Here is a 26738-nt window from a genome sequence, read left to right as displayed (position 1 = left end):
AGCCGGTTAGATGTTAACTGTTAACCGTGGCCGTTCACCGCATAACCTCTTCTGGGGCCTCTGTTCTGTTACGAGATCCTCCATTTAGACTGGATGTCATTTAAGACAGCTTTGCACATATCAAGCCAGTCCCTTATGAACACATAAGAATTATTCACTGACTCGTAAGATCTGCTTCCCTAGGGTCCCTCTGAAGAGTGGCCCTGTGGTACAATGACAAAAAGGCCGGCTTTGGAGACCAACAGATGGAGACTGGAATCCTAGGCCAGTGCTCATTTGCTGTGTGACCTCCAGCCTGTCACCTGCCCTCTCTGAGTCTCACCTTTGTAATCGGTTAAATGGGGGTACTCCTACCCCTCTCGTTTAGTTTTTATGAGGATTAGCGCTAATAGTCCAAGCAACTATGCTTCTCTGGTGGCTGGGAAATGGTTGTTAGAAGCTTGGTGATAATTTCATGGTAAAAATACAGAAGTCTAGAATTCTAAGCCCTTTGAGCTTCTGAGGAATCTTACTTACACCTGCAAGGGCTCTGAGACGTCCACTCACTGTAGATGCAAGGACAGGAGGGCATAACGGAGGGCACTGGAAGTATCAGGTGGGCTCACACATTGATTAGGAGCTCTGAGAAAACGGAGCTGGCCTCACCGTGGGAGTTCAGATTGAACTTTGCGCTTTACTTTTCCAGTGAAATCTCAAAAGAGAGTGGTTTCTGAACCTGGTGGGGCATCAGAATTGTCTTTGGAGCTTGAAAAAAAAAAATACAGATGCCTGGGCCCACTGACAGTTTAATGAATCCTGGTCTCCCAGGGCAGGGTGCAGGCAATCGGTATTTTTCTTTCTTTTTTTTTTAAGCTGCACAGTTCTTTCTGGGACATTCCCAGAGCCGAGGGGCTCTGGGTCTCCAGTGAACAAAGGTCGGGAGCAAACTGCAAATTTCAATAGTCACGTTCCCATTCATGGCAAAGGGTTAGATGTCCTCTCCTCTTCCTGTGGGTAAGCATCTGATTCAGTCCATCCTGTCCTCCTCTGCGTCTTCCTCCCTCTGAGCTCTGAGGTCACGAGAGCAGGTGTCGGACTGGATTCCGGGGAACAGACTAGCAGCCTTTGCAAAGTGAGATTTTATAACCAGTGCTTAGAGAGCTTCGTCTCCTTCTGGTTTGATGCCTAACAAGTCGTCTTCTTCCCTCAGAGTAAATACCGTCAGCATCCCCAGTCATTCAAGTACACAGCTGTGACAGACACCCCCAGCCTCCTTCATGCAAAACTCAGCAACCAGATTACCAATGAGGTAAAATCGGATGGCTTTGGAATGGCCTTTTTAAAAACTGCTACCTTGTTAAAAATAACCTGTATTTGTGGGGTCGGGGCCGGGAAAAAGCATGCGTGTTTGCATGGGGGTTTGGAGAGAAAAGAACGTCACATATGGAATGTAAACATTTTGCAGAGGGAAGGAAGGCCTAGTTGGAAATCTGGTTCAGACTCTAGTCTTGCCCCTCAAGGGCCGTCACGGACCAGCAGGATATCCTGGGGGGCTTGTTAGAAGTGCCGAACCTCGGGCCCCACCCCTGGCCCACTGAATGCACATGGTCCTTTAACGGGGTCCTCACGTGTTTCCTTGGCACATTAAAGTTTGAGAGTACTGGTCCGTCGTTCATCTGTTCTGTCTAGGAACATAATGGCTAACCGCACGTCCGTGGTCATTCTGATGATTATTCTCGGAAGGATGTGTGGTTATTCGGGGGTGCTGATGCAAGGCCGGTTACGTAGAATGCTGTTGGTCGGACCTCTGGAATTTCTGCCTCCTCCCTTACGTGCTGTTTGCTCACTTTATTTAAATATCTCTACCAGAGCGGCACACAGGGGAAGGGATCTTATTACATAAAATCAGTGGTCCAGCCCCTTTGGTTCTACTTCTCGGTGGCTCTCTTGCAAGTTTGAAACAGAAATCGAGCTCGGCAGAGAATTAAATTTGGCATTGTCCTGAGTTTTTCAGATTTTCTTCCTGACTCTTTTAGAAGCCAGTCGAGATTTGGCTATTTATACAATTAGGGTCCACTCTCCCCCAAGTCAAAAAGTAAGAGACAGCAGCGTAGGATAAGAATGTCCCCAAGAGCTTGGATAGCAACCGTTCTCAATTTTAAATTCCTGTCCAGGCTTTCCTGCCTGCTGCGTGAGCTGGATGCTGTGGGGTAACACTGCCTCTCGTGATGACCTCTGGCCTCAGAGAACTCACCAGTCACAGAGCCATTTCTGATCACAAGAATAGGTGTTTTCATAACTGGCGGAGGCCATGCAGGGTGGCCTTGGTGGGAGTTTGCTCACGGAAGGAGCTTGGGCTTTAGGAAAGGATGCAGAACAGAGTTTGGGAACCCCCCTTCCGCCAACCGGGGCTTCTCCCAAATCCCCCCGGATCTTGGTATTTATCGTCTGTACACTATATCCTCAAGGGAAAAGTTTACAATGAGAAGAGCTTTGATAGTGTTCCTAAATGTGGTTTTCTTTCCTCAGCCTATTATTGGGCAAAGCGTAAGGAGGAAAAATTACCTTTTCTCTTACCCAACATAGGGTCTCAGTGCGGCTTCTGTAACAAAAGGCAGATTAACAAAAGAAAAGCATACTAGTTTATTTAACTCAAGTTTTACGTGGTACGGGGAGCCTTCATAAGGAAACGAAGACAGAAGAAACGGGTTAGACCTGAGCGTTTCAGTGCGAGGTTCGATGAAGAGTAGAGAGTCACGGCAAAACGCGATGAGCTAAGAACGGGGGCACACTTAGCTCGGTCTGTTCGCTCAGATTCCTCTCTGCAGCCCTCCGTCTTCGGAGATAAGGACGCTTATCGCCTCTGGGTGTGGGGAGGGCATCTCTCACAGGAAGGTCTTCTGACCTGCTTCAGGAGAGGGGAGAAGAAAGAGCTCTTCTGGCACCTGCTGTTTCCCAGATTCCTTCAGCTTAAAGCATTCAGTACGCCAAGGTGCCGTATTTTGGGGTGACCTGTCCCGAACCCCGTCAGAAGCAACTTGCAATGTCTTTACATACTCCTTTTATGTCACTCAATTTGACTCATGAAAGAACTGACTTTATTGAAAGAAAGATCTTCCCCGGGGCTGAAGGTGTATCTGTGACACAGCGAGTGGCCTTCCGCGAACCTATTTCTGCAAACCTATTTCCCGCTTGCCAGCGAGGGACCTGCAGCGTTGCAGAAGCACTGAGCGTTATCTCCTTGCTTGTTCTTCGTTCTTTTTCTACCCAGCGCCTCTATAAAGCAGCCGGGGACGAGGAGAGGCACCGGTACACGATGACCCTGGGTCTGCCTGAGTTCGCCCGAGCCAAAGCAAACGCGGCCAATCTGAGTGACGTAAGCCTTTCTTGACGTAAGCTGAGGTGCAGACGTGCTCCAAAGCCACGTCTGTCTGTGGCCGTGATGGGCTCTAACGGTGGCCCTTCTGGTGTTCCCAGAAACTTAAAAAATGTCTTTTAGATGCTCACGGTAAATGCATTTTTCCTCAAGTGTGGCGCGTACATATGCGTCAGAGAGCATGCCAGTGTGTGTGCTAATGAGATTGTCTTTGCAAAAGAGAGCGCTTTTGCTGGTCAGAAATCGATTCTCGAACGCCCTACTACAAATGAAAGGGGTAGCCTTTGTTCGTTGGTTCGTGTAATTTTCTTTTTTTTTTTTTTTAAAGAAGATCTACATGTGTTCCTACTGTAGGCCAAATACAAGGAGTCTTGGCGTAATCTCCGTGCTCAAGGCTACAAGCTGACGATAGACGCTCTTCCCTTCCAGGCTGCTCGCGTCTCTGGAGATATAGCCAGTGATGTGAGTTGAATGATATGACCTTCCATTTTGCCTAATTTCTGTTAACTTCTTGTAAAACAATGTCTACGGCTGATTTTCCTGAATTAAAGCAAATCTATCACCGTGTGAGACAGGATGTCACCTGCAGAATATATTAGTTAGGAATGAGACTCTTTGACGGAGGGAGGGAAAGAAAGGCTCTGTTAATCCGAAGCTAAACTCAGGCAAAGGTCTGCAGCAGGAAAGCGATTAGGATTTGTTTCTAACGGCGGGGTCTCGCCAGCGGTCCCCCCTGTAACGCGTGAGCTGCCTGCTTTCTGACTGCGCCTAGAATTCGACAGAGAACCCGTAAGAGAAATTGTAATACGACCGTAACGCATCTCCCTCTTGGCTCTCTGTAGTTTCACACGTTGGCGTTAGGATTGGCCAGCTGTGTTTCAGCCACTCTGTTCATAGCGTCCATAGCTTTGGGACATGAAGGTGACTTTCTCTTTCCCACAAACAAATCACAGAAAACGTGGACTTCAAATAAATGGATCCTGTCTTTTGGGTTTAATGTTTTGCCAAGTACAAACGGTTAAAGCACGAGTTTCTCTTTTACCTTTTTTGATAAATTCCTTTTGGCCATAGGACACACATAAGGGGAGTGGGGCCCTTCCTTTGGTCCTGAGGATATGGTTTTAATTAGGTAGGAAGAATGGAGCGATGTTTTAATTGTTCAGCCCCCGGGGAGGAAGCATGCTCTCATGCCACCCTCACTGTGGTTTTTCTTATAATCATCACCTCCTAGTGGAAGAGTGGGTGAGTTTTCTAGGGTCGGCAGTGAAAACATGCAGGTGGGATTTAAGCAGGCCGAAGGCCGGCCCCTGACTGCAGTCTTCCCTTCCAGTTTCTCTACAGACATGACTTTGTGAAGGAGCGAGGTAGGCTGATCGGGACCCGGAGCGTGAGCGAGGACCCCCGGCTCCGGCACTGCTGGCGGGTGGGCCAGCTGCAGAGCGAGCTTCAGTACAGGCGGGGGGCGGCGGGCAGCCGAGCCCAGTGTCACCTGCCCATGGACATGGTGCACCTGGTCCACGCCAGGAAGGCCCAGGCCCTAGCCAGCGATCACGACTACAGGACATGGTGCCATGAGTTCACGGCGCTGCCTGAGGACCTGAAGATGTCCTGGGCCAAGAGAGCTCACGCCCTGCAGAGTGAGGTAGGGGACCTTCAGGCTGCACGCCAGCCCCTGACCTTCCTCCCCCCGCCTAGGCTGGATGTAAATCTCTGCTTCTTCCTTTGCCTTTTGGTCCCCCCCCCTCCCCCCCCCCCCCCCCCCCCCCCCCGCCAAAGCTAAAACTTGCTGGGTCTGTGTCGGGCCATCTAGGTTGGAATCATTCGGTTGTTTGATAACTGTTTCTTGAGTACCTACTACACCATTCCAGGCCCTGGGGATTACCACGGTCAACAGAAAAGTCAAAAACTGCTGCTTTCCCGGGGCTTCCATGATCTGGGAGGGAGAAGGACTGTGATAAGTAGGACACGTGGTACGTCGGGTGGACACACGTGGTGGAGACACACAGAGCAGGGAAGGGGGGTAGGTGGGTGGACCTGCGTGTGTGCAAATTAAAACGGAGGGCGGGGTCAGGGCACTGAAAAGGCAACATTTGAGCAAAGACCAAAGTTGAGGGAAGGAGATACCACTCCAGCCGACAGAATAGCAAATCCAAAGGCCAAGGCCCTGAGCGGGAGGAGCCCCAGCCTATATGAGGCCAGCACAAAGGAAGTGGGCGAGTGAGGAGAATGTGGTCTGGAGCGGGGGTCCGAGAGAGAGTAGGGGGTGGACGGTATGCAGTGCGGGGGAAGCTCATGCCTGGCAAACAGTGATCCAGCCACAGCTGACGCTATCTGCCTGCCTGCCTGAGTGTCCCTCTTGCCACATGCTGCGAGGTGGGGACAGTCATGACTCCTCTTACACAGATGAGGTCACTGGGAGATGCCCAGGCAGGACTGACCCCAGAACCCATCATCTTACCCATCTTGCTCTCGAGGAGGGAGCTCCTTGCAGGGGAGTCAGGCTTCCTACAACCCAAGTGTGGACACTGAGACCCAGAAAAGAGAGGTCCTCACCCAGGCCAGGGCACCAGCCCCTCCCATATGTGCTGACATCAGTTCTATCCTCCTTCTAGGCCTCAGTGTCTCCCGTTGGGACAAGGTAATGATGATAATGTGGGCGTGGTCAGTGGCAGGCACTGAACCACGTGAACTTGTACGTGTTGTCTCTCTCAGCCCTAGGAGGAAGGAGCTCTCGTACCAGGCTTTCTCAACTCCAGCACCTCAGATGTTCTGGGCTGGGTGATTCTCCATGGTGGGGCCCGTCTGGTGCACGGTGGCCTCTACCCACTAGATGCCATGGCACTGCCCTCCCCCCGGTGTGACAGTCAGAATGTCTTGAAATATCGCCAAATGTACGCGGGGGGCAAAACTGCCCCCAGTTGAGAACCCAGTTCTCAGTTTAGGACTGGCCTGTATGAAACCTCACATGGTGCCTGGTGCATAGAAACATGCCAGGAAGTGTTAGCTGTTTTGATTGTTCTCTACACCAAGGTCTTGAGTCTGGTTACCTTTAGGGCAACGACCGCTCTTGAGTTTAGTTATACGGCACAGACAGAATATTATAAACACATAATTGGTGATTAATTCGGACTCCGTGATGTCATGATTCACTGGTCACCTAATTATTCATCGCAGTTCACTGGAATGGCAGTTATCCCAGTCAGGTCGAGTGTGGGGCAGGGGGAGGTCATCGGGCCCCACACAGGGGATGTAGTTACTAAGGGGCCAGCCCGAGTTCCATTAGGAAGGCCTTCCACCTGCTAGATGGCTGTCCTGCCATCTCCAAGAATGGTGCATGGCATGACCATCTTGTCAATGGTCTATTCCTGGGGGGAAGAGGAACCTCCAGGGCAGATACAGAGACCATCCGGGAGAGGTGAGGGGAGCCGAGCCGGGAGCCCCAAGACACTCGTGGGAAGCCCCACTTTGTCACCCACTGACTCCGTGTCCTGGAACTTTCACTTTGCATTCTAGGCCTCTGTCCCTCCAACAGAGAAGCAAAGAGGTTTGACCAGTGACCTCAGATCTCAGGGTTCACGGGTAGACGTTTTTAAGATGGTGGCATCAGTATAATGTCAGATTTTTATTTCACGTTTATTTACTTATTTTAAGAGGGGGAGGGGCAGAGAAAGAGAGAGAGTGAGTGGATTTCAGGCAGTCTCCGTGCTGTCAGCACAGAGCCCAATCTGGGACTCTGTCTCACAAACCCTGAGATCATGACCTGAGCTGAAATCAAGAGTTGGATGCTTAACCGACTAAGCCACCCAGATTGCCCTCAGATTTTTACTTTACTAAGTGAGGAAAAAAAACCTAAACATTATTTCAAGCTACCATTTATATCACAGTTTTTTTTTTCTGAAAAGAAAGGATATTTTAATGCTTAAAAATGTAGGAAAAACAATCTAAAAAGCAAAGGACTTTCCAAGAGATAGTAGCTGGCATTCTTACACACTTTATGAAATAGGATATGTATTAAAATTTGGAATGCTGAGAAGCTATGGCTTAATTTTTTTTAATCACCGTATGATGTTTTATGCATTGCTTTTTAAACTTCAAGTTTGTTCATTTGGTGGGGGGCGGGTAGATTGCGAGAGGACAGAGGACACCTCGTAATGTTGAGCTGGTTCTGAGGCTTCAGTTTTCTTGTGGTCATTATTGAAAATCTAATTTCATGTAGTTATGTTGTATAGAAAAAGAAACAAAGGCTCCGTGTGTGTTGACTCAGTTCGGCTCAGTCTGGGGGAGGAACAGTAGCCCCCAGCCTCCGGCTGCTTCTCCTGCCCTCTCCTACCCTGGCCAGAAAGAAAGCTGTGGGTCGGGCCAGAGGGAGTCAAGAGGTGCTCTCCCCCAGGACGAAGGTCTCAGGCCACAGTTGCTCAAGCCATGCTTGCCTCGGGACACGTATGAGATACATGCTGTGCCCAGGCAGTGCTCTACAGTGAATGGCCATGATCTTGTGCGGGGGCTGCAGGGAGTCCTGAAGAGCACCTTCAGGGACTGTCAAGGGGACAGCCCTGACCCCACCCTTTACGGCTGCATGACCTCAGGTAGACTCTGTAAGCTCCGTGAGCCTCAGTTTCTCCATCAGAAACAACAATAACATTAGCTACAATGTTTGGAATGTTTATTCTGGACCAGGCATTTGTTTAAATGGTTTGCACCAGCTATCTCATTTAGTATCTAGGTGCATACTGGTATTCCTCTCGTTTTTACAGATGTGGCAGCTAAGGCACCTGTAATCTTAAATAACTTGCCCAGGGTCACAGGCTGGCAGGGGAATGGCTTGCTCCAGACCCTACGGCAAGGAGCAGAGCAGGGCTCTTGTGTCCAGACTCCTAGTTCAGTGCTCTTTGGCTCTCCCACGTGGCTGGATTAGGACCCCAGGTGCTCCGACTCCTAAGGGTTCCTTCAATGACCACCTGCGTGGTACACCAAGTGGACAGACGCCGGTGGCTCTTCTGAGAATCTGAGCAGTCAGTCGAACACCAAAATTGTTCTGCGCATGGGCATAAGAACCCCTCCTTTGAAGGATGCCATGAACAATGCATGAAATAATGAGTCTAAAGCAAACCACACCCTGTGCAAGAGAGTGATTATAAAGGGTCCCATTAATACGACAAATACACCTTCCCACTGGCCGCCTCCTGGGTGCAGTTGTTTACATCGTTGGAAATTGGGGACCCAGTTGCAGCCGGTGCTGCAAAATGGGGGTGCTGGGAAACCCCACGTACGAATCCGAAGGTGGCTTCCAGGCAAGGGAAAACAGCAAGACTGCCATTTGGGGAAGCCAGATGCAGTTGGGCAGCGTGCGAGGCTCTCTTATCATCTTAGAATCCTTCTTTAAAACCATCTTTGGGTAGCTGATTCTTCTCAACTCCCCTCTCTCTCCCCCTCTTTCATCGTGAAGTCTGGGGCAGGCGTGTTGTTTTTAGGGTCTGCGTGAATAGTCCAACCTGGGCTGGGAGCTGAAATATCAATAGACGATCCATTTATAAGAGAGTCTGAGGCGCAGTCAGATCTTTGGGGAACCTGCATCTTGCTTTCTGACTTACCTGCGATTGTACTGTTCAGCTCAACAAAAGGCAAGTTGAAAGAGTGTTCCCCACTTCATCTTGCGTATGAAAGGAGCGAGACCCGGCTGTGAAGAGGTCCTGTCGGATTATTCTCTCTAACTTAGAAATTTATCCAATTTTCTCTGTTCTTTATCAGAGTGGAAGGCAAAAGCTTTGCCGGTGTAGACCGAAAGATCGTGGTATAAAAAGCAATCTTACTGACATGGGGTTTTGAAGCCTGCTCCTGAACCTGAGTGATGCCTCCCTTCACCAGTTAGAAAGCAGAGTGGAATTTGCACGGGGGCATTAACCAGCAGACAGTAGATCAGAAACGGACCCTCTTTGAGACCAGCTGTGAGGGACGCTGTGAATCCTGAAATGAAAAGGAACTAAAAAGGCCGAGAGGCTGGTTTCTGGAGTGATATTTTGCGTTACAGCAGAGCTTGTATCTAAATTAGAGAAACGCTATCAACTTCGTTTAGATCCAAATTTTAGATTTCCTGAGAGGGTCTTTTTCCACCTTTACAAAATGCCTAATTTCCATAAAGAGAAGAAGAAAAGCGTTCATGTGACTGTCTCATCCTAGATAATGGTGGGCAGGTGGAGGGATGGTACTAAGACCTAATGTTTTAGGAGACTCCTGATCAGACTCACTGTCCTACAGCACCACTTACCATTTTGTCCCAGGGATGCTGCTGTAGTTCTAATCTTCTGAGTCCTTAAAATGAAAAAAAAGGGTGATAAAGCCCAGCCCGTTTTGACATTATGAGCAAATCCGGGGGAACGGTGGCAGGGGGAGGGAAACGTAGGCACAAAAAGATTAAATTGGCTACCATACTGTAGGCCGGTTGTATCTAAGCTTGTGCCCTTCTTAGGATCCTGCTGTAATTGTCCCCGCGCCCTCCTGTCCCCCCGGCCCCCCAAACCACCACGAGACAAAACAGATCCAACACATAGAGCAGCTTTTGCTCCTGAGGACCCTCAGGTGTTCTCATGAGCACAGAAGGGTCGTTACCACCTCCAGCTGTCACAGAGAGAAACTGAGTCACATTGGTAAAGTGATTTGCTCCGAGTCACGGCAGGTTTGACCAGAGCTCAAAGCCCTTTCATCGCCTGGAGGTGGGCAAAACTGTTCTATGTAGGCAGGCAGGCAGGCAGTCACCTCACTGCCAGAAGGAAACAAAATAATCCAGGCAGATGCCTGGGCTTGGGTGTAGATCTCCACTCTTCCTTCAAGCGATCATTTGCATCCATTACCTTGGCTTCTAACCCTGCCAGTTCACAGGTGGGGTCTTCTTGTATCTTAGGCACGATCCATTATTTAATTCCTGGCAGAGTGCACGAACTCACGTGGTTGGACTTAACGATGTGCAGACACACTCCGAATGAAGATGTTGACACGTCATGATGAAGCATTATTACAAATCAAGGATCTAGGAATGCCCCGACAGTCTCAGACACTCTCTTGGTAAAAGCCAATGATTTTCTTCCCGCAGTTTCGCTACAAGTCAGACCTGATGGGCATGAAGGGGACGGGATGGTTGACGCTGAGTTCCCCACAGCTAGAGTGTGCAAAGAAAGCCGGAGAACTCATCAGCGAGGTACCACTAACCCGACCCTATCATACGTGCAACCTATAGCATTCACTTTCTGCTGCAGAGGGAACCTGCTCACAGGGTGGAGATCCCAAGAGGGCCCCGTGGCCACTGGACGCCCAGTGTTTTTCTTGGCCTTTTGCAACCCAGTGGCAAGACTGAACAAGATCTCCCTCCACATGAACTCACTTGCTGGGGAGTTAAAGCATGTTCCCAACTGGGCAGTGACAGATGATGTGCTAGAAGATTCTCAGTAGGCACATTCGGTAGTCATGAGCTAAGCTGGCCCGTTGTTTTCATGGGGGCACAGAACTTGCCATCCACCTCCTGAGTTTACTCAGAGTGCCCAGTGTCTGGGGCTTATCTGATTTCAGAAGATGTTACGCATTGCACGGGGAATGGTTACCTTAACCTAACTCCCCACCGTACTGGTGGCCTGGAGATTCTTGCCCTGGGGTCTCCTTGAGGGTGGCACTGCCTTCTTCCATTTCTTAGTAATAGACCTTACTGGGACCCTGCTGATGCTGAATTCTCCCCTCTACTGAATTCCTTTATTGTGATGAGCCAGGCTATTGTGCAGCTTTCTCTCTCTCTCTCTCTCTCTCTCTCTCAAGACAGAGAGAGAGAGAGAGAGTAAATACTGGTAAAATGTTCCTTATCACAGGGGCCGCTTGGACCTTTTGTATACCCCTGTGAGCTACCCGCCAAGAAGAGAGATTTGTTTTCCAGTAGTGTCATTGGCCCATTTGGTACTGAGCAGGTGGTGCGGTGAAGCTGCATGCTGAAAAATGCATGCTGTTCACCGGTTTTATGGGAACCTGTGCCTTTTTCTTACAGACTAAATACCGTAAGAAACCAGACAGTATCAAGTTCACCACGGTGGTTGACTCTCCAGACCTGGTTCACGCCAAGAACAGCTACCTGCATTGCAATGAGGTGGGCATCTTCCATCACTCGTCCTAGATGAAGTGAACTAACTGAGGGTTAAATAAATAAATGTATGTGACACTTTTAGCAAGTGTCTGGAACATAGTGAGTCCTCAATAAGTGTCCCCTGTTATGGCGTGTTCGCAATCATAACAATACTAAGTATTATTGGTGATCTTTTCGTCAACATTAGAGAGATTCGTCTCAATTATTGATAGATGGTAATGGAATTAAAGGCTGAACGTAACCCATTTAGAAAAAAAGAACAGCCACGTTAAAAGCTTCTTTCTGCTTTTACTCCGTATGATTTAACCTCATTTCTTCTCTCCTGTATTTATTTCGGAGTATAGGAAGTTAAATATTTTTTCTCTGAAATTGTCAAGGGATTTGATTTTGCACAGAGAAAGCTGACCCCTCATCACACAGAGTCTAAATGTTGTGCCGAAACATTCGTGTTGGCGAAGTCCAAGATGAATTTGGAAAAGGATCAGAATACTGTATTTTCCTCTCTAAAAGTAGATGAGGCTCAATCCCTTCCTAAAATTGTTTGCAACTCTTAGATCAGTGCTCTAAAAATAGGAACTAAGAGAGAGCTCGAGTTTTAAAATTGTGTCTTCCTGGGACCCAGGTAGACTATGAAAACTTTAATTTTCTGGAAACATCTGAAGGCATTTCATGGAAAAAAAAAAAAAAGACTTGTTAGCCTTTGTGTCTTTTTATTATTATTCACGTCAAACAGCAAGGGCATTAAGGCATCTCGTTACAAGTAGAAACCTTGAACAATGCTCAGTTGCAAAGATTCTCGAAATACCCACACACCTTATACTGTTGTAAAACATGCGGGCGTAGCCAACCAGGATGCTGGTTTGGGGCCCATTTGGAGCAGATCTTGATGGATATTTTAAACAGGGTCTATTTAAAACCAGCCGGTCCCACCTGACTCTGGGCACACGGGCCCCTATGGTCAGCCGGTGGGTTCTGGGTTCTGGCGGGAGGCCCTCCACGTGCTGGGCTGGGTTCTGCCCCTGAGATGGTGGGCACTCGGTGGGAGGGGCAGGAAGGGGGTCCGCCTATTCTCCGCCTGTCACTTCGGCCGGTGCAGTTCTGCACTTACCGTGAGCCTGTCTTACCCACAGCGCCTGTACAGGGCGGGCGACGCAGAGTCCCTGCACAGATACACCCCGATCCCCGACCACCCCGATTTCACCAGAGCCCGCCTCAACGCACAGTGCCTGAGTGACGTAAGTGAAGCAGCCGTTCATGTGGTGTGTAAGTGTATTTGTAAATGTATCCATACCCGAGCTGGATGTTACTCGTTGGGGAAGAAAAAGTCCCAGGAGGGAGGACCTGGGACGGGAAGAACATGGGACCGAGAGTGAGACAGACCACGTGTGCGACTCGGAGCCACCTTCCTCGCCGGGCCTCAGTTTCCTCAACTGGAAAATGGGTTGGAGCCGGGCGAACCGATGCCTGTGGTTCCTCCCAGCTCGGAAATTCTGGTTCCGGGCACGACTGCAAAGACCTCAGTCGTGCGCTCTCCTGGCCCTGGCAGGGGCAGACGCTTGCTCTGTCTCTTTCCCGGACACGTGCCCTCGGCCCTTTGGAGCAGGGTGACTTCGGAGATGCCGTGGCACTTTCTCACCGCACAGTTTGGAAAGTCGCTGCGGTTGCCGCCCATCGGGCACAAACACAGTCTCCTTTGTGCGTGAGGCGGTGGCCTTCAACACTTCCGTGTCCCTTAGATGTGTGCCCTTTGCGTGCATAACCAAGATGCTGTTTCCTAAACCCAGGCTTGTTGTTAGCAGGGGTCGGAGGCCCCCGGTTGTAATAGAATAGGCAGCCGCTCGGCCAGCAGAGCTGTGATCCTGGGATAACAGGTTAGCCAGGCGGCAGAATCAAAAGACGCCGTCAGATCAGAATAACACAGGCTGAGTGTGTCGGCCTGGGGCAGCGCGGGGCCTCCCCGAGTCCGGCCATTCTTCCCTCCCTGGCCCGGCCATTGTGTCCTGGGGCTCCGCGCAGATCAACAGCTGCTACCGTGCACCCCAGAGGTGGCCGCCTCGCAGGGGTTGGCGAGAGGCGCCTTCTAGTTAGCGTGTGTATTAGTTTGTTGCGTTTGTAAAGCCCTGTGGGATCCCACGCGGTGAATGCGGCGGGGCTTTGTAAATATGAGTTATTATGACCATTTGATGCTTTTGAGGGACGTGCGAGCGATAATTTTAGAACGGCAGCTCTGGTGGGCTGACCTCCATCTGGGGAAGCGGGACCTCCCCCTCAGCAGAGCTCAGACAAAACAGCCATCGCATTAATGCTTCAAGGATGGGAGAAGGCCAGGCCTCCGTTTGACGAACTATTGGAGGCCCATTGCCCCGAAAAACTGGGATAAGACTGCCGGTCCGTTTGGGGGCCAGCTTAAGGAGGACGGCCGCCCCGGGCCGGTGACGGCGCATCTTCCGGCTCACAAGGGACGCCAGTCTGTAGAGTCCCAGAGCTGAAATTAGCCGCCGGGGCATGCGGATATGGAGAACTCATGAACCTCTTTTGAAAGAGCACTTCTTCGGGGGCGTGTAGAATGCACACAATTGGATCAAGTGCTCTGTGAGGAAGATGTGGAGGGAAAGTGACCTTCCTGGGCAAAGAAAGCCATTGAGATGTGTAAGGCAGCCGAAATAACTAAAAATCAAATGACTCTAATGTGTGAGGATGAGGACAAAACTGTGCCCACTGTGATAAAGAAGAGAAACGCCCAGGGTTCCAAATCAAAGCGCCTACGGAATGTAAAGGCTCCCAGCGGCAAGGCAGAAACCTCAACAGAATAAAAAAACTCAGGGAGGAAGTGATGACAATCAAGCAAATAGTATACAGGGAGAAGGGGGGCAGGAGAAAGGGAGCAGGCGTCTTGGGGAGAACCCCAATTTGGGCCACACTGGCTCGTTGGCCCTCGGCTGCAGAGACCCGGAAGCAGGGGCGCATCCGACACCACGGTGGGGTGACGTGGGAGTTTGAGGCGGAGTGAAGCTTGGTGTACCTACCCAGCCCAGATCTGGTGCCAAGGCCCTCTTTTAGGAAGGCACCAACCGTCACCTTCCCAGGGGACGCTAAGAGTTGGGACTCTGTGTGCTGGGCCGCCACATTAGGCAGCATAATGCTAAAGGCGACGGTGGGTCTGTCGTTATCTGAACGCTCCTCCCCTTGTACGCATCCCTCGGTCACGCCTGCTAAACTCAGTGGCGACCCGGGAAGTGGAATCCTTTGGGCCCTGTCTGTGACCCATCGATTAGGTGATTGCCCCGATGGTTACGGGCTCTGTATTTCTAGGCCCTTGAACGCTCATGGTTGGCAGCGTTGGGTGTTGGAGGTGGAGGCCGTGATGAAGGTGAAGGTGATGGATGGCGATTCCTAAAAGCGCGGAGCTCCGCCGTGCCTGGCTCAGCCTCCATGGGCCCCTCTGGTTCCGGGCCCAGGTGTGCGGCCGTGTGAGGCACTTTGCTTTTTATCTGCCATCCCCGCTTGGCTTAATCTCCTCAATCCCCTGTAAAACAGAGCCTCAGGCTTGACCTCTATTTCCAAGTGACAAAAGTAAGGTTCTTAAAGGGCCTTCTGACCCGCTGGGGCTCTTGGAAAGAGTGAGCCACAGACACGGTCTGGGGCTGTCACTTTGTCATCTGCTGCTGATGTGCCTCGCCTGCTGTCTCCCTTCTCTGTGGCTGAATAAAGGACAGCCCTCCACTGGGATCTCCAGATGGTTCCTTTCATTGAGCCATTCCCTTATCTTGAAAAAAAAAAAAATTATTAGCTACATGAAGGCATGGGAGATTTTGATGCTCTATCGGTTATGTGGGTCTACCTGAGGACTAAGAGGGTGTGATTACAGACTCCTGGAGGGTGTGTGAGAACAGCTTCAAAAGGGGAAAAATGAAAGAGGAAGATGTGAAATAACATGGGTCAGGAACTCGGTCAGGTTCTTGGCAATCAATTTAATGCAGGTGAAGGCTCTTCCCTCGGTGCATCCTCATGGGGTGCATATGGGACACAGCCCGCTTCATCGCGATGGGGTGACGTGGCTTTGGGAGCTGCCGAGGGGCCCCCAGGAAGTCTTTGGAGCTAACAAACCCATGGGTGCCGGGACCTAAGGAATAGTACTTTCCGCGTATCTGAAGAAACAGAGTTCTCGAACTTTGAGTTCTGTTGTTTGGAAGCTGCAAACCTGAGGCACTGAAAGCGAATGCAAACACAGGGAGGTGTGGGGCAGGGGCCCCTCGTACCAACAGGATGTAGCGAATGAGCCGGACTCGCTGAGCCCAGACCCGCCAGGGCAGGGCCTGATGAGCAAGCCAGGGGCTTAGAGCTGCAGCCCTTCGTGGCCAGTCCCACCAGGCTCAGAGCTGGAGAGGTCCTCAGGGTGGATGCGGGGCTGTGGCTCTGTCCTTGGGCCCCTGCAAGGGCGAGGGTGTGTGTTTAGGATCTGTTCCTGCTCAGAACTAACAACATGCCAGATACGGAGTTCTCACTCCCTGCTCGTTCGCTTCTTTGTTTTCGCCATCTAGAAAGCCTACAGAAACTCTTGGGAACAGACGCGGGCTGTCGGCTATGACTTCAGGCTGGACGCCATTCCATTCCAGACTGCCCGGGCGTCCAGAGAGATCGCCAGTGACGTAAGACCTCAGGCTCTGTCTCCCTCTGTCACTGAGAGTTTTGACTGGTTTTCCCAGTTCTGTTAAAACGAAAACCACCAGGAACCAAAACTGAACAAATATTTCCAATGAAATTAAAAATAGGTCTTATCTCCCAGAATCTTAGCTAGAAGTTTTAAGTTGGGGAGGGTTGTTTTCCCACTTTCTCTCTCTTAAGAGCGACACTCTTATTATTTTTTAACTTTTTAAGTTTATTTATTTATTTTGAGAGAGAGAGAGGCACATGGGAGGGGCAGAGAGAAAGGGAGAGAGAGAATCCCAGGCAGGCTGTGCACTGTCACAGTGCGGATGTCAAGAGTCAGTCGCTTAACTGACTGAGCACCCAGGCGCCCCAAGAGAGACACTATTTTTTTAATGTTTATTTTTGAGAGAGAGAAAGAGAGACAGCGTGCAAAAGAGGGAGGCACAGAGAGAGGGGGAGACATAGAATCTGAAGCAGGCTCCAGCTGTCAGCACAGAGCCCGACGCAGGGCTCAAACCCACAAACCACGAGATCATGACCTGAGCTTAAGTCAGACGCTTAGCAGACTGAGCCACCCAGACACTCTCAGGAGAGACACTCTTAAAACTTGATGTGTGTGTACCGAGAGGTCAATCAACATGTGATTGATGTGTTGATCCACATAAAAGCACTTTTAGCTGAAGTACAGCGTGACAGGGTAGAAAGAGATTGAGCTTTCCACCTCGACTCGTCTGAGTTAAAGTCCGGGCTCAGTCATTTAGGACTCAGCTGCGTGGTGTCGGGCAAGTTGCTCACATTCTGTGGAGGCAGATTTCTACATCTATGAGCAACGGGTATAATTTTTATCTCCTAGGACTGTTGTAGGAGTGAAAACAAAATAGTTCAGAGTGTCATGCAAATAACAGGTGTTCAAAACATGGCAGCCATTGTTATGGAAGAGGAAGGCATCATTGACTGGATCATTGATCACGAACAGCTTGTCTCTGCCCACAATAAGTACAGAAACCAAGGGCAAGCATTTAGAAACATTTGCAGCAACTAGCTATGGTGACAGCCAAGCATGTGCCCGGTGGACTTATCTTGAGCAGGGCAGGGGCCGCATTGGGTGTCGTCACACGCACAAGGCACCCCACTGCAGGTGCGGTAGAACCACATCTGGGACCTTGACGGACTGGCAATTTAAAAAGCAAGACAAGGGGTGCCTGGGTGGCTCAGTCGGTTAAGCGTCCGACTTCGGCTCAGGTCATGATCTCATGGTCTGTGAGTTCGAGCCCCGCATCGGGCTCTGTGCTGATGGCTCAGAGCCTGGAGCCTGTTTCGGATTCTGTGTCTCCCTCTCTCTCTGACCCTCCCCTGTTCATGCTCTGTCTCTCTCTATCTCAAAAATAAATAAACGTTAAAAAAAAAAAATTTAAAGGGGCGCCTGGGTGGCGCAGTCGGTTAAGCGTCCGACTTCAGCCAGGTCACGATCTCGCGGTCCGTGAGTTCGAGCCCCGCGTCGGGCTCTGGGCTGATGGCTCAGAGCCTGGAGCCTGTTTCTGATTCTGTGTCTCCCTCTCTCTCTGACCCTCCCCCGTTCATGCTCTGTCTCTCTCTGTCCCAAAAAAATAAATAAACGTTAAAAAAAAAAAAAAAAAAAATTTAAAAAAAAAAAAAAATTTTAAAAAATAAATAAAAAGCAAGACGAAATGAATCTGGCCCTTCACTATAGATGGTATGAGGGGCCCGGGTCCCTGCAAACTGGAAAAAATCAAGGGAAGAGTGGCTGCTGACAGACTGGGCGTGTTCCTCTTCCTGTTGGGTTCATTACGGCGGCAATAACACCCAGAGCCGCCACTCGGTGGGCGTGAACCTGTGCCAGACGCGAAGCTTAGCCCCCAGCTCATTGAATCCCGTCAGTGTCCCGTGGGGCGGAGGTTCACTCTCCCATTTTATCAGGTGGGGAAACTGAGGCTCAGAGGGACTCAGTCACTGGCCCGAGGCCACAGAGCTAGAAGGTAGCAGCAGGGGAGATAGATCCCAGGTGTACCTGAATCCGAAGCTGCGCCCTTCCCCCATCCTTGAACTTCCTTCTGAGACCCCGGTGGGCTGGCGGGGGGGGGGGGGGGGGGGGAGGCAGGCACCCACGACCCCCCTCTGCTCCTCTGACCTGCAGTTCCGGTATAAAGAGGCCTTCCTGAGAGACCGGGGCCAGCAGATTGGGTACCGCAGCGTCCAGGACGACCCAAGGATGAGGCATTTCCTCAACGTCGGCAAACTCCAGAGTGACAACGAGTACAAGAAGGACTTTGCCAAGAGTCGGTCTCAGTTCCACAGCCGCCCAGACCAGCCCGGCCTCCTCCAGGCCAGGAGGAGCCAGCAGCTGGCCAGCGACGTGTGCTACAGGCAACCCCTGCCCCAGCCCACCTGCGACCCCGAGCAGCTGGGCCTGAAGCATGCGCAGAAGGCCCACCAGCTGCAAAGCGATGTGAGCTGCCCCCCCCCCCCCCGCCCCGCCCGGCCGAGACCCTTCCTCCTGTGCCTCGGCCTCTCATTCCACATGTGGAATTCTCCACTCTGTGGCCAGATCACCCCCAAACCCTGCTGACCTATTCCTCTTGCTTCCCTCCTTCCCCCGAAAGGTCAAGTACAAATCAGACTTGAACCTGACCAGAGGTATCGGCTGGACCCCTCCCGGCTCCTACAAAGTGGAGATGGCCCGGCGCGCGGCAGAACTGGCCAAGGCGAGGGGCCTGGGTCTCCGGGGGGCTGACGTGAGTAGCAAGCTCCAGACCCACCCCAGCTGGCACGGCCGTGGGGAAAGGCAAACTCCTTGTTTCTTTTCAAACTTTATTTTTGGCCAAAGGTCAGCCGGCTCTAAAGAAGTGTGAAATGCAGCTCGAGCAAGGCGCCTAATTTCATGGGTCTGAGATGACCAGGCGGATGACACCCGGGTTAAACTTCCTGCAGGGTTTTCTCTGAAGTCACAGCCATTAGTTCTGCGGAGACAAACCTACCGGGGCTACATCAATCCCGGGCCACGGAAGCCCAGGCTGTGCTGACTGCTTGCTCGTTACATTTGCAGAAAGGGTCAGGGACTCGCTGGCTGCAACAGTCTGGGTTTTGAACCCTGCTTTGTTCAGAAGAAAGACACTACGTCTAAATGAGAGATTGGCTTTGCTTCGCTCTCCTTCTTGCCTCGAGGATCGTTTTTCTTGGGGAGGGTGGAGGAAGGGAAGGGCAGGGGAGGGAGAACGTTTTAAATGCTCCGGGGGCATCTTAGGCAGCTCGCGTGTGGGAGCGGGGCGGAAGCTTCGTTCGGACTCAGGGAGGTATGTTTGATTCCTGCAGGGGGGACCAGAGGCTGTGGAGCCCGCGGATAATCAGAGGGGGGACGTGAACCCAGACGCCATGGAGATTCTGCACGTCAAAAGGAGGAGGGGTCTGCCCTTGTGAGCACGCGGCATCCACCCAGGATTCTTGGGAGAGCGGCTGGGGAGGAATTGTGCCCAGCAGAGACATGCTTCTGTTCCAGCAAGCCAAAAAAAAAAAAACAAAAAAACATGACACACCAGCCCATTCCCTGAGCCGCTTTACTTAACGACTCTTAGAAAGCTACGGAGAATGTCGTATTTTCGGTCTTCCGGGTCATCCTGGAAGGGGGTGACCCGTTCTGCTGTGTACTTTGGGTGTCTGGCATGAGGAATAAAGACGTAAAGGTGACTTCCAGTGGCTCTGGTCATTCTTTAATCCCACATTTGCAAATGTCCGAGGTAAAGGCAGTCTGTGGTTTTCTAGAAGGTACCATCGTTTGAAGGGAAGCAAACAAAATACGGGTTGCGTTGCTTCTGGCATATCTTGGTCCAGGATGCGCCAGGCTGGGCGGCTGTTGTCTCTGTGTAGGGTGCAGACTCTTGGCTGTATGGCCTCCCAGGGACGCCCAGGGTGTCCGTGCTGCCCATGAGGGTGTGCCTTGTCTGGGTGCTAAGGAGAATGGACTCTCAGGTTAAGAAGACACCTTAGAAGCTAGTCTCCCTTTGGATGGTGGCTTTGATCCAATTTAGGAATTTGGTCACTAGGGTGTAGACTCCTGGCTTCTTCCCACATTCCAGGCCCCAGCTCACTATCCCATAGACATAGTAGGTGCCATTCTTCTCACAGGTCAGAGGGCCTCCCGAGTCACCCTAAGGGAAAAGACACGCGAGCGCAGCTTTGTGAATCAGAGCACTTTCAGAGACACCCCCACCTTCCATGAGGAGATGCCAGGGGGTGCGGTCACCCCGGTGGGTCTCCCTGGAGAGTGCTGGCAGGGACCCTCCTGTGCCTTATATGACCCAGAGTTCTGAAGGGAGAGATGTGAACGCCAACACATGTCCCTGAGTTCATGAGGGGTTGGCAGATGAGTCACGGGGCTGGGCCACGTGCCTTGGTCACACCTCCACGTCCATGCTCTTACTCATGACCCATAGTCACAGGGTGAATTCTCAGAGGCCCTCAACTTCTCATTCCTGCAGGGGCCTCGGTAGGGAGCAGTGCCCTGTTTGGCCAGAGCCCTTGAAGGGACCCGAAGGGGCCACGCACAGGGTGGGGAGGACAGGGCTTAGAAATAGCATGGCCCACATGTTTGACATGGTCTGTGGGGTTAGATCTTCCGGGTTCCAGACCAGGCTTTGGACAGCCAACTGGGCCTCAGTTTCTCACATTGCAAACTTGGGGAGAGCAACCGACCATCCCCCACCCGCCCTGGCTCTTGCACGGGTTAATGTTTGTAAAGCACCTGGAACGGTGCCTGGCTCATACTGAGCCCCCAGTTAAATTAGCAGGAGGAGCATGGAGAGAAAACATAGCTCTCGACGCATATCTCCACTTAACACACGGCAACCGATAGGATCTTCAGTGGCTAAAGCTCTTCAGATCTTCGGATTTTACGTAGACGTGATTTCCATATTATAGACTAGGCACCCGAGACCGGGGAATTATTTCGGTGTAATGAACTGAATGTTTGTGTCCCCCCCCGCCCCCCCCCCCAAATTCATATGTTGAAGCCTAATTCCCCAATGTGATGGTCTTAGGGGGCGGGGCCTTTGGGAGGAGATAGGCAGAAAATTCTAAATTTGGTTGTGCCTCGGAGTCTAGGAAGGACGTCTCCTGTGAGATGTGACCCCTGGGGAGTGTCGGGCAGGCCCTAGGTTGGCTGTTGCTACAGAGGAGCCACTCAGCCACTTAGTTTGCTAGGCCTGAATCCCCCTCCCCTTCTCTATGTCTCTCTCTCTCTCTTTTTCTCTCTCTCTCTCACACACACACAAAGCCTAATAATTAGTTAATATTATCATGAGTTCTCTGGGCCTGTCATCTTTCTCCTTCTAGCCACTGGTCTTTTGGATAGTTCTGTACTGGGATTTTCAGACATGCTGCCCCGTTCTGAGGCCAGAAGCACCATTTTCACATTGAAACACAGCGAAGCAAATTCCTGCTCTGCCCGCTCACCACCCAGGTGCTGTAGGCCCAGATCGTTTCTCTGCTCATCTGTAAAATGAAGACGATGACATCTCCTTCACCAGTGTCATGCCTGCCGGTTACTATGCTCAGTCATCCTGGATGGATGTGGATTCCGACTTGCCAGAGGACAGGTATGCCTGCCTGTGCCTTAGCTTTATGGCAGGTGGACCTCTGAAACTGCCTCCCAGCCCTGGGCTCTTGGTCTGGCCTCTGTGCCCGGTGTATGTTCCCAGCCCACGTCTCCCTCCCCAAGTGCCATTTGGAGTCTCTGACCTGGCAGGAGTCTTTTCCAGGCTTCTGAAGGTTTCCTGCACAAATCATGCTGTTGTCGATCATGTGGTCATAGAGTCGGTGGGAGTTGCACAAAGTACTGGCAATCAGCTTGACCTTGGCATCCAGGAGCTGGCGGGACCCTTCCCCTGTGGGACAGAGAAAAGAGATTGCCACTGTGGGGACCCGGGTGACACCTGCCCCACCAGAAGCTAGCACTGATAAAAAGAGGGCCACAGCTCTGAACTCAGAAAGGAAGGTTTTTCCGGGAGATGGGCAGAAGAGCTTCATGTTTTAAGGATGGGGACCTTTGCCTCCAGCCTTCACTGTGGTTTTATAGACCCTCATTGCTTTGCTTATCACAATGCAGCAGAATCATTTATTTATTCCCTCTTCTGTCTGCCCGGCTAGACCATCAGATCAGAAGGGCAGGGATAGTGGCTTAAGCCATTTTTTAAAACTTCCTAGCAGAGGGCTGGTACACAGTAGATTCGTAATGATGGACCAAGTGCCCGGTTGCTCCTCTAGATGACCCACTTCCCAGAGTAGACATTTCTTTTCCCGAGGATCCTCTGTTCTGCTCAGTCTGCTCTGGTCAGCACAGTGATATCGAAAGGTTTAGGTGCAGGACAATGAAGATCCCTACAAAGATCAGTCTCTGGCTACCCCCAGATCTGATTAACCAGAAGCCTTCATTCCCAGAAGCCTTCTGATAAATTTGTGTATTACACTACCTTTTCTTCACGAATACAGGTCTATTTAAAGTGTTTCTTGCTTTCCGTCATTAAGGACAAGATTTGGAGGGAAGAGAAATCTATTTTGAGTATTTGAGAAAGACTTGGAATACACTTTGGAATTTCATATGTTAGAGAATATAATCTTGTCGGTACATGAGGAAATTAATCCTGTGGTTACTTTTTTTAAAAAAGACCACATCCTAGAGGCCAATCAATAGCTTGAGTTAAAAAAATTTATAGAATGCCTACGATGTGGTGAGCCCTGAGCAAGGCACTATGGGAGAGACCGATGAACAAGAGTGGACCCTGCCCTCCAGGGCCTGACTTAGTGAATATCTCCATAGAATTCTATCAGCTCCTATTATCATGATTCCAAGCCTAGGAGGTAAGTGTGGTTATGGAGAAACTAAAACCCAGCTGTCCAAGTGACAAAGCCAAGAACCTAACACAAGTCTGTCTGATGCCAAACCCATCTTCTTTATGATCTATCTATATCCTCTTTCCAATCTGCCTAGGGAAGGAAGGAGAAAGATCTCCATGGATACAGTATCAATGCTTGATGGACGTCAAGGATCCCATCAGAAGCTAGCATTGATAAAAAGACTGATGAGATTTAACTAGAGCTTTAGTGATGAGGCAATCTCTTATTTTTGGTAATACTTTTTTTTTTTTTTTTTTGGTAATACATTTTCAATGGAACATGATGTCAAGTTCAGAAGGGCAGTTGAGTTTGACCCTTGCTTCTCTGGTTGATGCAACTTACCTGAGTCTCAGGAGAATGCGTGGCCAGACTCACCTGTTTCTGTCACACCCCAGCCAGAGATGTGGCACTCAGTCCCAGAGGGGAAGGCACCATCGGGCAAACATACAGTCTTCACATATTTGGATTCCAGAGCACAGTGACCATCCACCGGCTTTAGCTTGAGCAAAGCTAGGTAAGGAGAAAAAGAGGAAATGAGCGATGGGGTCCTCTCTGCCAAAGGAGCACTAGCTTCAACTCGATCGGAAGGGAGACGTGGCAAAGCCCCACCCCCAATGCCCGAGAAACTAATGACTTCCTCCTCAGTCATTGAGTTCTTTTAACTTCCACCAGGGGAGGAGTAGGACTTCAGGATGAGAGTAATATCAAAAAATAACAGTTGAGTTTGAAATCATTTCTAATCCATTTTTTAAAAGAATAGGCTTCAAGAGGGGGAAAGAAAAAGATAGTGAGGAAGGAGAGAGAGTGTCAGGTCCCAGGAATGGAGAACGTACCTACTGAACAGCCAGTAGCTTAACATTATCGCCTCCACACCTGAGTACCTCCCAGGTGCCTGATGTACACGGGGACACATGCACGTCGTGTCATTTAACACATAGGAAGCTGAGTGTTGTACACAAGTGTACCCATTTTACAGAAGGGGAGCTGAGGCTTGGGGAGGTGAAGTCAGCTAGTAAATGAGAGAGTTGGGATTCAAGGCTGAGCTCTTTCCACAACACAGTGTTGCTAGTTTCTCTTCCCCTCATTTATCATAACACTAACACAGACCTTTAGGACTAAAAGGCTCTGGAATAAATTCTCTTCCTTATGGAGTCTGTGAGGGACCAAAAAGATAAGAACATCTTCTAGAACCAAACCTCAGCTTTTCATCAGTAGTGAAATCCGCCCAGGACAAGACCCATGGGAGATCCACCATAGAAGACACTTGCCAATATCATTGTGGGGAATCTCGTCTCTTTCATTATAGTGGCTGTACTTGAAAATCTTCTCCACCCCGAATCTCTGCTCATGGAATTCTGTCTTCTTCAGGTCCTGGTCCCCTAACACCACTTTCAGATGTTTGGTTTTTATGCTGCAAAGGAAGGTGAGATGGTAAGAGACTGAAGCCAAGACTCTGCTCCTAGTGAGCTGTGTGACCCTGGACAGATGGCCTGAACTTCTGCAGCCTTGGCATCATCTGTGACTGTCATCTTGCTCACGGAACTCTGCTGTGGGCCCAAATAAGAAAATGTGAGGAAGCTGCTTTATTAATGGACCGGTCTACAAATGTAAGCGGAAACATATATCTCATATTTCCTGGGAGACCTTCCATTGCCCCTAGGATTTGCTAAAGAGCAGCCAATTGACTTCTTGAACAACTATTCCTTGTACAGGCTAATGTTTGCATGTTTGAGGAACATCTCCTGGAATCCCAGAAGAAACTGTTTAATGCCAGGGTGGATTGGAAGACCTTCAAGGTCACCACCAAAACCTGGGCTATGTGGGACCAGGCCTGACCATGAACTTGGGGAACTCAGGGGAAGCGGTGATAATTCAGGCTCCTCAGTAGGTACTGGTTTCTCTAAGCCACCCAGGAGTCGTGGCTGAAGACACCAGGAGGTTCATGGGAATGGCATCAGATGGGAGCATGCTATATTTTTCTATTCAAGGCCAGGCTGGAAAGGTTAAGGAAACGGGTAAATCCGGGTTCATATCCCACTTACCTATTCACTTCCCACATGACTTCAGCCAAGGTGCCAAACTTTCCCAAGACCCAGGGTTTTGTTTATGAAATGGGAATAATAATCAACTTTTTCACTGCACAGATATTTACTAAGCACTTGCTCTGTATGAAGACCTGTACTCGGCATTGGGTATACCACAATTAATCAGAGTAAAAACCCCTATCTTCCCTCAGTAGATAGTTTTGAGGATTAACTGTCATAACACGTGCAATGCCTGTGGTAGTTCTTTTCCATCCGGTTTTATGGAGCCACTCTTTTGCCCTTAGAGCTAGATTAGACTCTCTGATCCTGCCAGAGTCACCAAGACGCTGCTCAGATGGGAAGAAGAGAACACCCCCAGAGATTCGAGTCACCCTGGCCTCTGCGTTCAGCAGGCACCTACTCAGTGCAGTGGGCAGCAGTAAGCACCCAGCAGGGGTGGATCAGTGAGCCCCCACAGAAGTGGCCCTGGGGCATGGAGGCAGTCAATGGCAATGAGGTCTGCAGGGATGCCTGCCATGGGTGCTTGCCCGCTGTGCTCTTGAAGCCTCCGTAGATCCTCTTGACCTTCCCCATCTCAGTCTTCCCGCATGAGTCAAACCCTGGAAGCTTGGTCAGAGGCTCTGTGGGGCTTCCCTCTGGGTCAGCAATGTCTGAAAGACAATGCAATGCAAGAAAGACAGATCACGCTACTCCCTTTCTCTCCAAGGCCTCAGAAGGAACTTGTCAGAGGTATGACTCCAAGTCCAGCAGCTTAGCAAGTTCCAGAGCTAAAAGACCATTCTGACGCATCCAAAGTGGGCACACAGTAGGTGCGCAATTAATACGTGTTGAATACATTGATGGATATAAAGCAAGTCGACAGAATTAACAATGAAGATGTTGCTTCTTATTTTGATATGGAGACAAAAACGTGTGTGTAAATATATAAATCCATCACTGGGTATGTACTTAGCTATTCATCATGTACGCATGTATTTTGGAGGCTTTCTTGACGTGTAAGGGGAGATATCCAGATGAAATAGAGTGAGGGACATAAGACAATTGCGCAAATAACTGTCATACAAAGGAGAGTGCAGTAAGTGTTGTATGGGTGGTACCCTTTCCATTCCATGGGGTTTGAGAGGAGGCAGAGATAACACTTCACTTGGTAGGGTCATGGAGGATTTCCCAGAGGCAGGGTTAGTTGAGTTGATTTCTAAAGAATGTTGGATATGGACAAGATCAGAGGGAGGATGGGGTATTCTAGACAGAGCTGACCATGAAAGAAAAGGCACAGAATTGAAACTATCCAGAGAGGTAATCCCATTGATCAGGATGGGAGAGTGAAACATTCCAGACGTGTGTAGAGCGGTAGTCCAGAGAAGCCCGGCAGGAGGATTGTGAGGCTGGAACTCTGTCCATGTTGCGTCCTGAACGGTTATTTATGGAGTCTCAGCCAATGTTTGCCCACCACTGTAAACTGAAGGCCTGACATAGTGCCTGACACATAGCAAGTGATCCACAAATTTGCTGAGTGCACTGACTGGGAGTTAGGACAGGAGTTTATGGTTGGATCACTGGTCTCAGTTTACAGAGGTATCTGGGCTTGCTAGGCATCCTGGAAGGGGAGCAAAGGATTGGGCATCTGGGTTTCCACTGGGATGGCAATGGGAAAAGCAGGTGT

At 50.3% G+C, this 26738-nt stretch overlaps 2 protein-coding genes across 9 annotated transcripts in view; one reads left to right on the top strand and one right to left on the bottom strand.

The window, feature by feature from the left end:
• The window catches only part of NRAP (nebulin related anchoring protein), a 71030-nt gene extending 51204 nt beyond the window's left edge, over positions 1 to 19826 (top strand). For all 7 annotated transcript variants that reach the window (XM_086680917.1, XM_086680915.1, XM_086680914.1 and 4 more), the window contains 11 exons: positions 1190 to 1288; positions 3251 to 3355; positions 3710 to 3817; positions 4686 to 4997; positions 10443 to 10547; positions 11379 to 11477; positions 12605 to 12709; positions 16016 to 16123; positions 18280 to 18591; positions 18746 to 18877; positions 19455 to 19826. In XM_086680917.1, coding sequence (XP_086537043.1) covers positions 1190 to 1288; positions 3251 to 3355; positions 3710 to 3817; positions 4686 to 4997; positions 10443 to 10547; positions 11379 to 11477; positions 12605 to 12709; positions 16016 to 16123; positions 18280 to 18591; positions 18746 to 18877; positions 19455 to 19559 — 1590 coding nt within the window. In that variant the 3' untranslated portion in view covers positions 19560 to 19826. The remainder of the gene's footprint in view (positions 1 to 1189; positions 1289 to 3250; positions 3356 to 3709; positions 3818 to 4685; positions 4998 to 10442; positions 10548 to 11378; positions 11478 to 12604; positions 12710 to 16015; positions 16124 to 18279; positions 18592 to 18745; positions 18878 to 19454) is intronic.
• A 1-nt stretch (position 19827) lies between these two features.
• The window catches only part of HABP2 (hyaluronan binding protein 2), a 33058-nt gene continuing 26147 nt past the window's right edge, over positions 19828 to 26738 (bottom strand). For both annotated transcript variants that reach the window (XM_086680920.1, XM_086680919.1), the window contains 5 exons: positions 25476 to 25725; positions 24299 to 24441; positions 23406 to 23540; positions 21876 to 22021; positions 19828 to 20287 (listed from right to left, as the gene is read on the bottom strand). In XM_086680920.1, the coding sequence (XP_086537046.1) occupies positions 20123 to 20287; positions 21876 to 22021; positions 23406 to 23540; positions 24299 to 24441; positions 25476 to 25725 (839 nt within the window). In that variant the 3' untranslated portion in view covers positions 19828 to 20122. The remainder of the gene's footprint in view (positions 20288 to 21875; positions 22022 to 23405; positions 23541 to 24298; positions 24442 to 25475; positions 25726 to 26738) is intronic.

This window comes from Puma concolor, chromosome D2 (assembly GCF_028749965.1).
Source record: "Puma concolor isolate L17-30 chromosome D2, mPumCon1.1.hap2, whole genome shotgun sequence".
In the NCBI taxonomy this organism is placed as follows: domain Eukaryota; kingdom Metazoa; phylum Chordata; class Mammalia; order Carnivora; family Felidae; genus Puma; species Puma concolor.
This window is presented reverse-complemented; position numbering and strand designations above follow the sequence as displayed.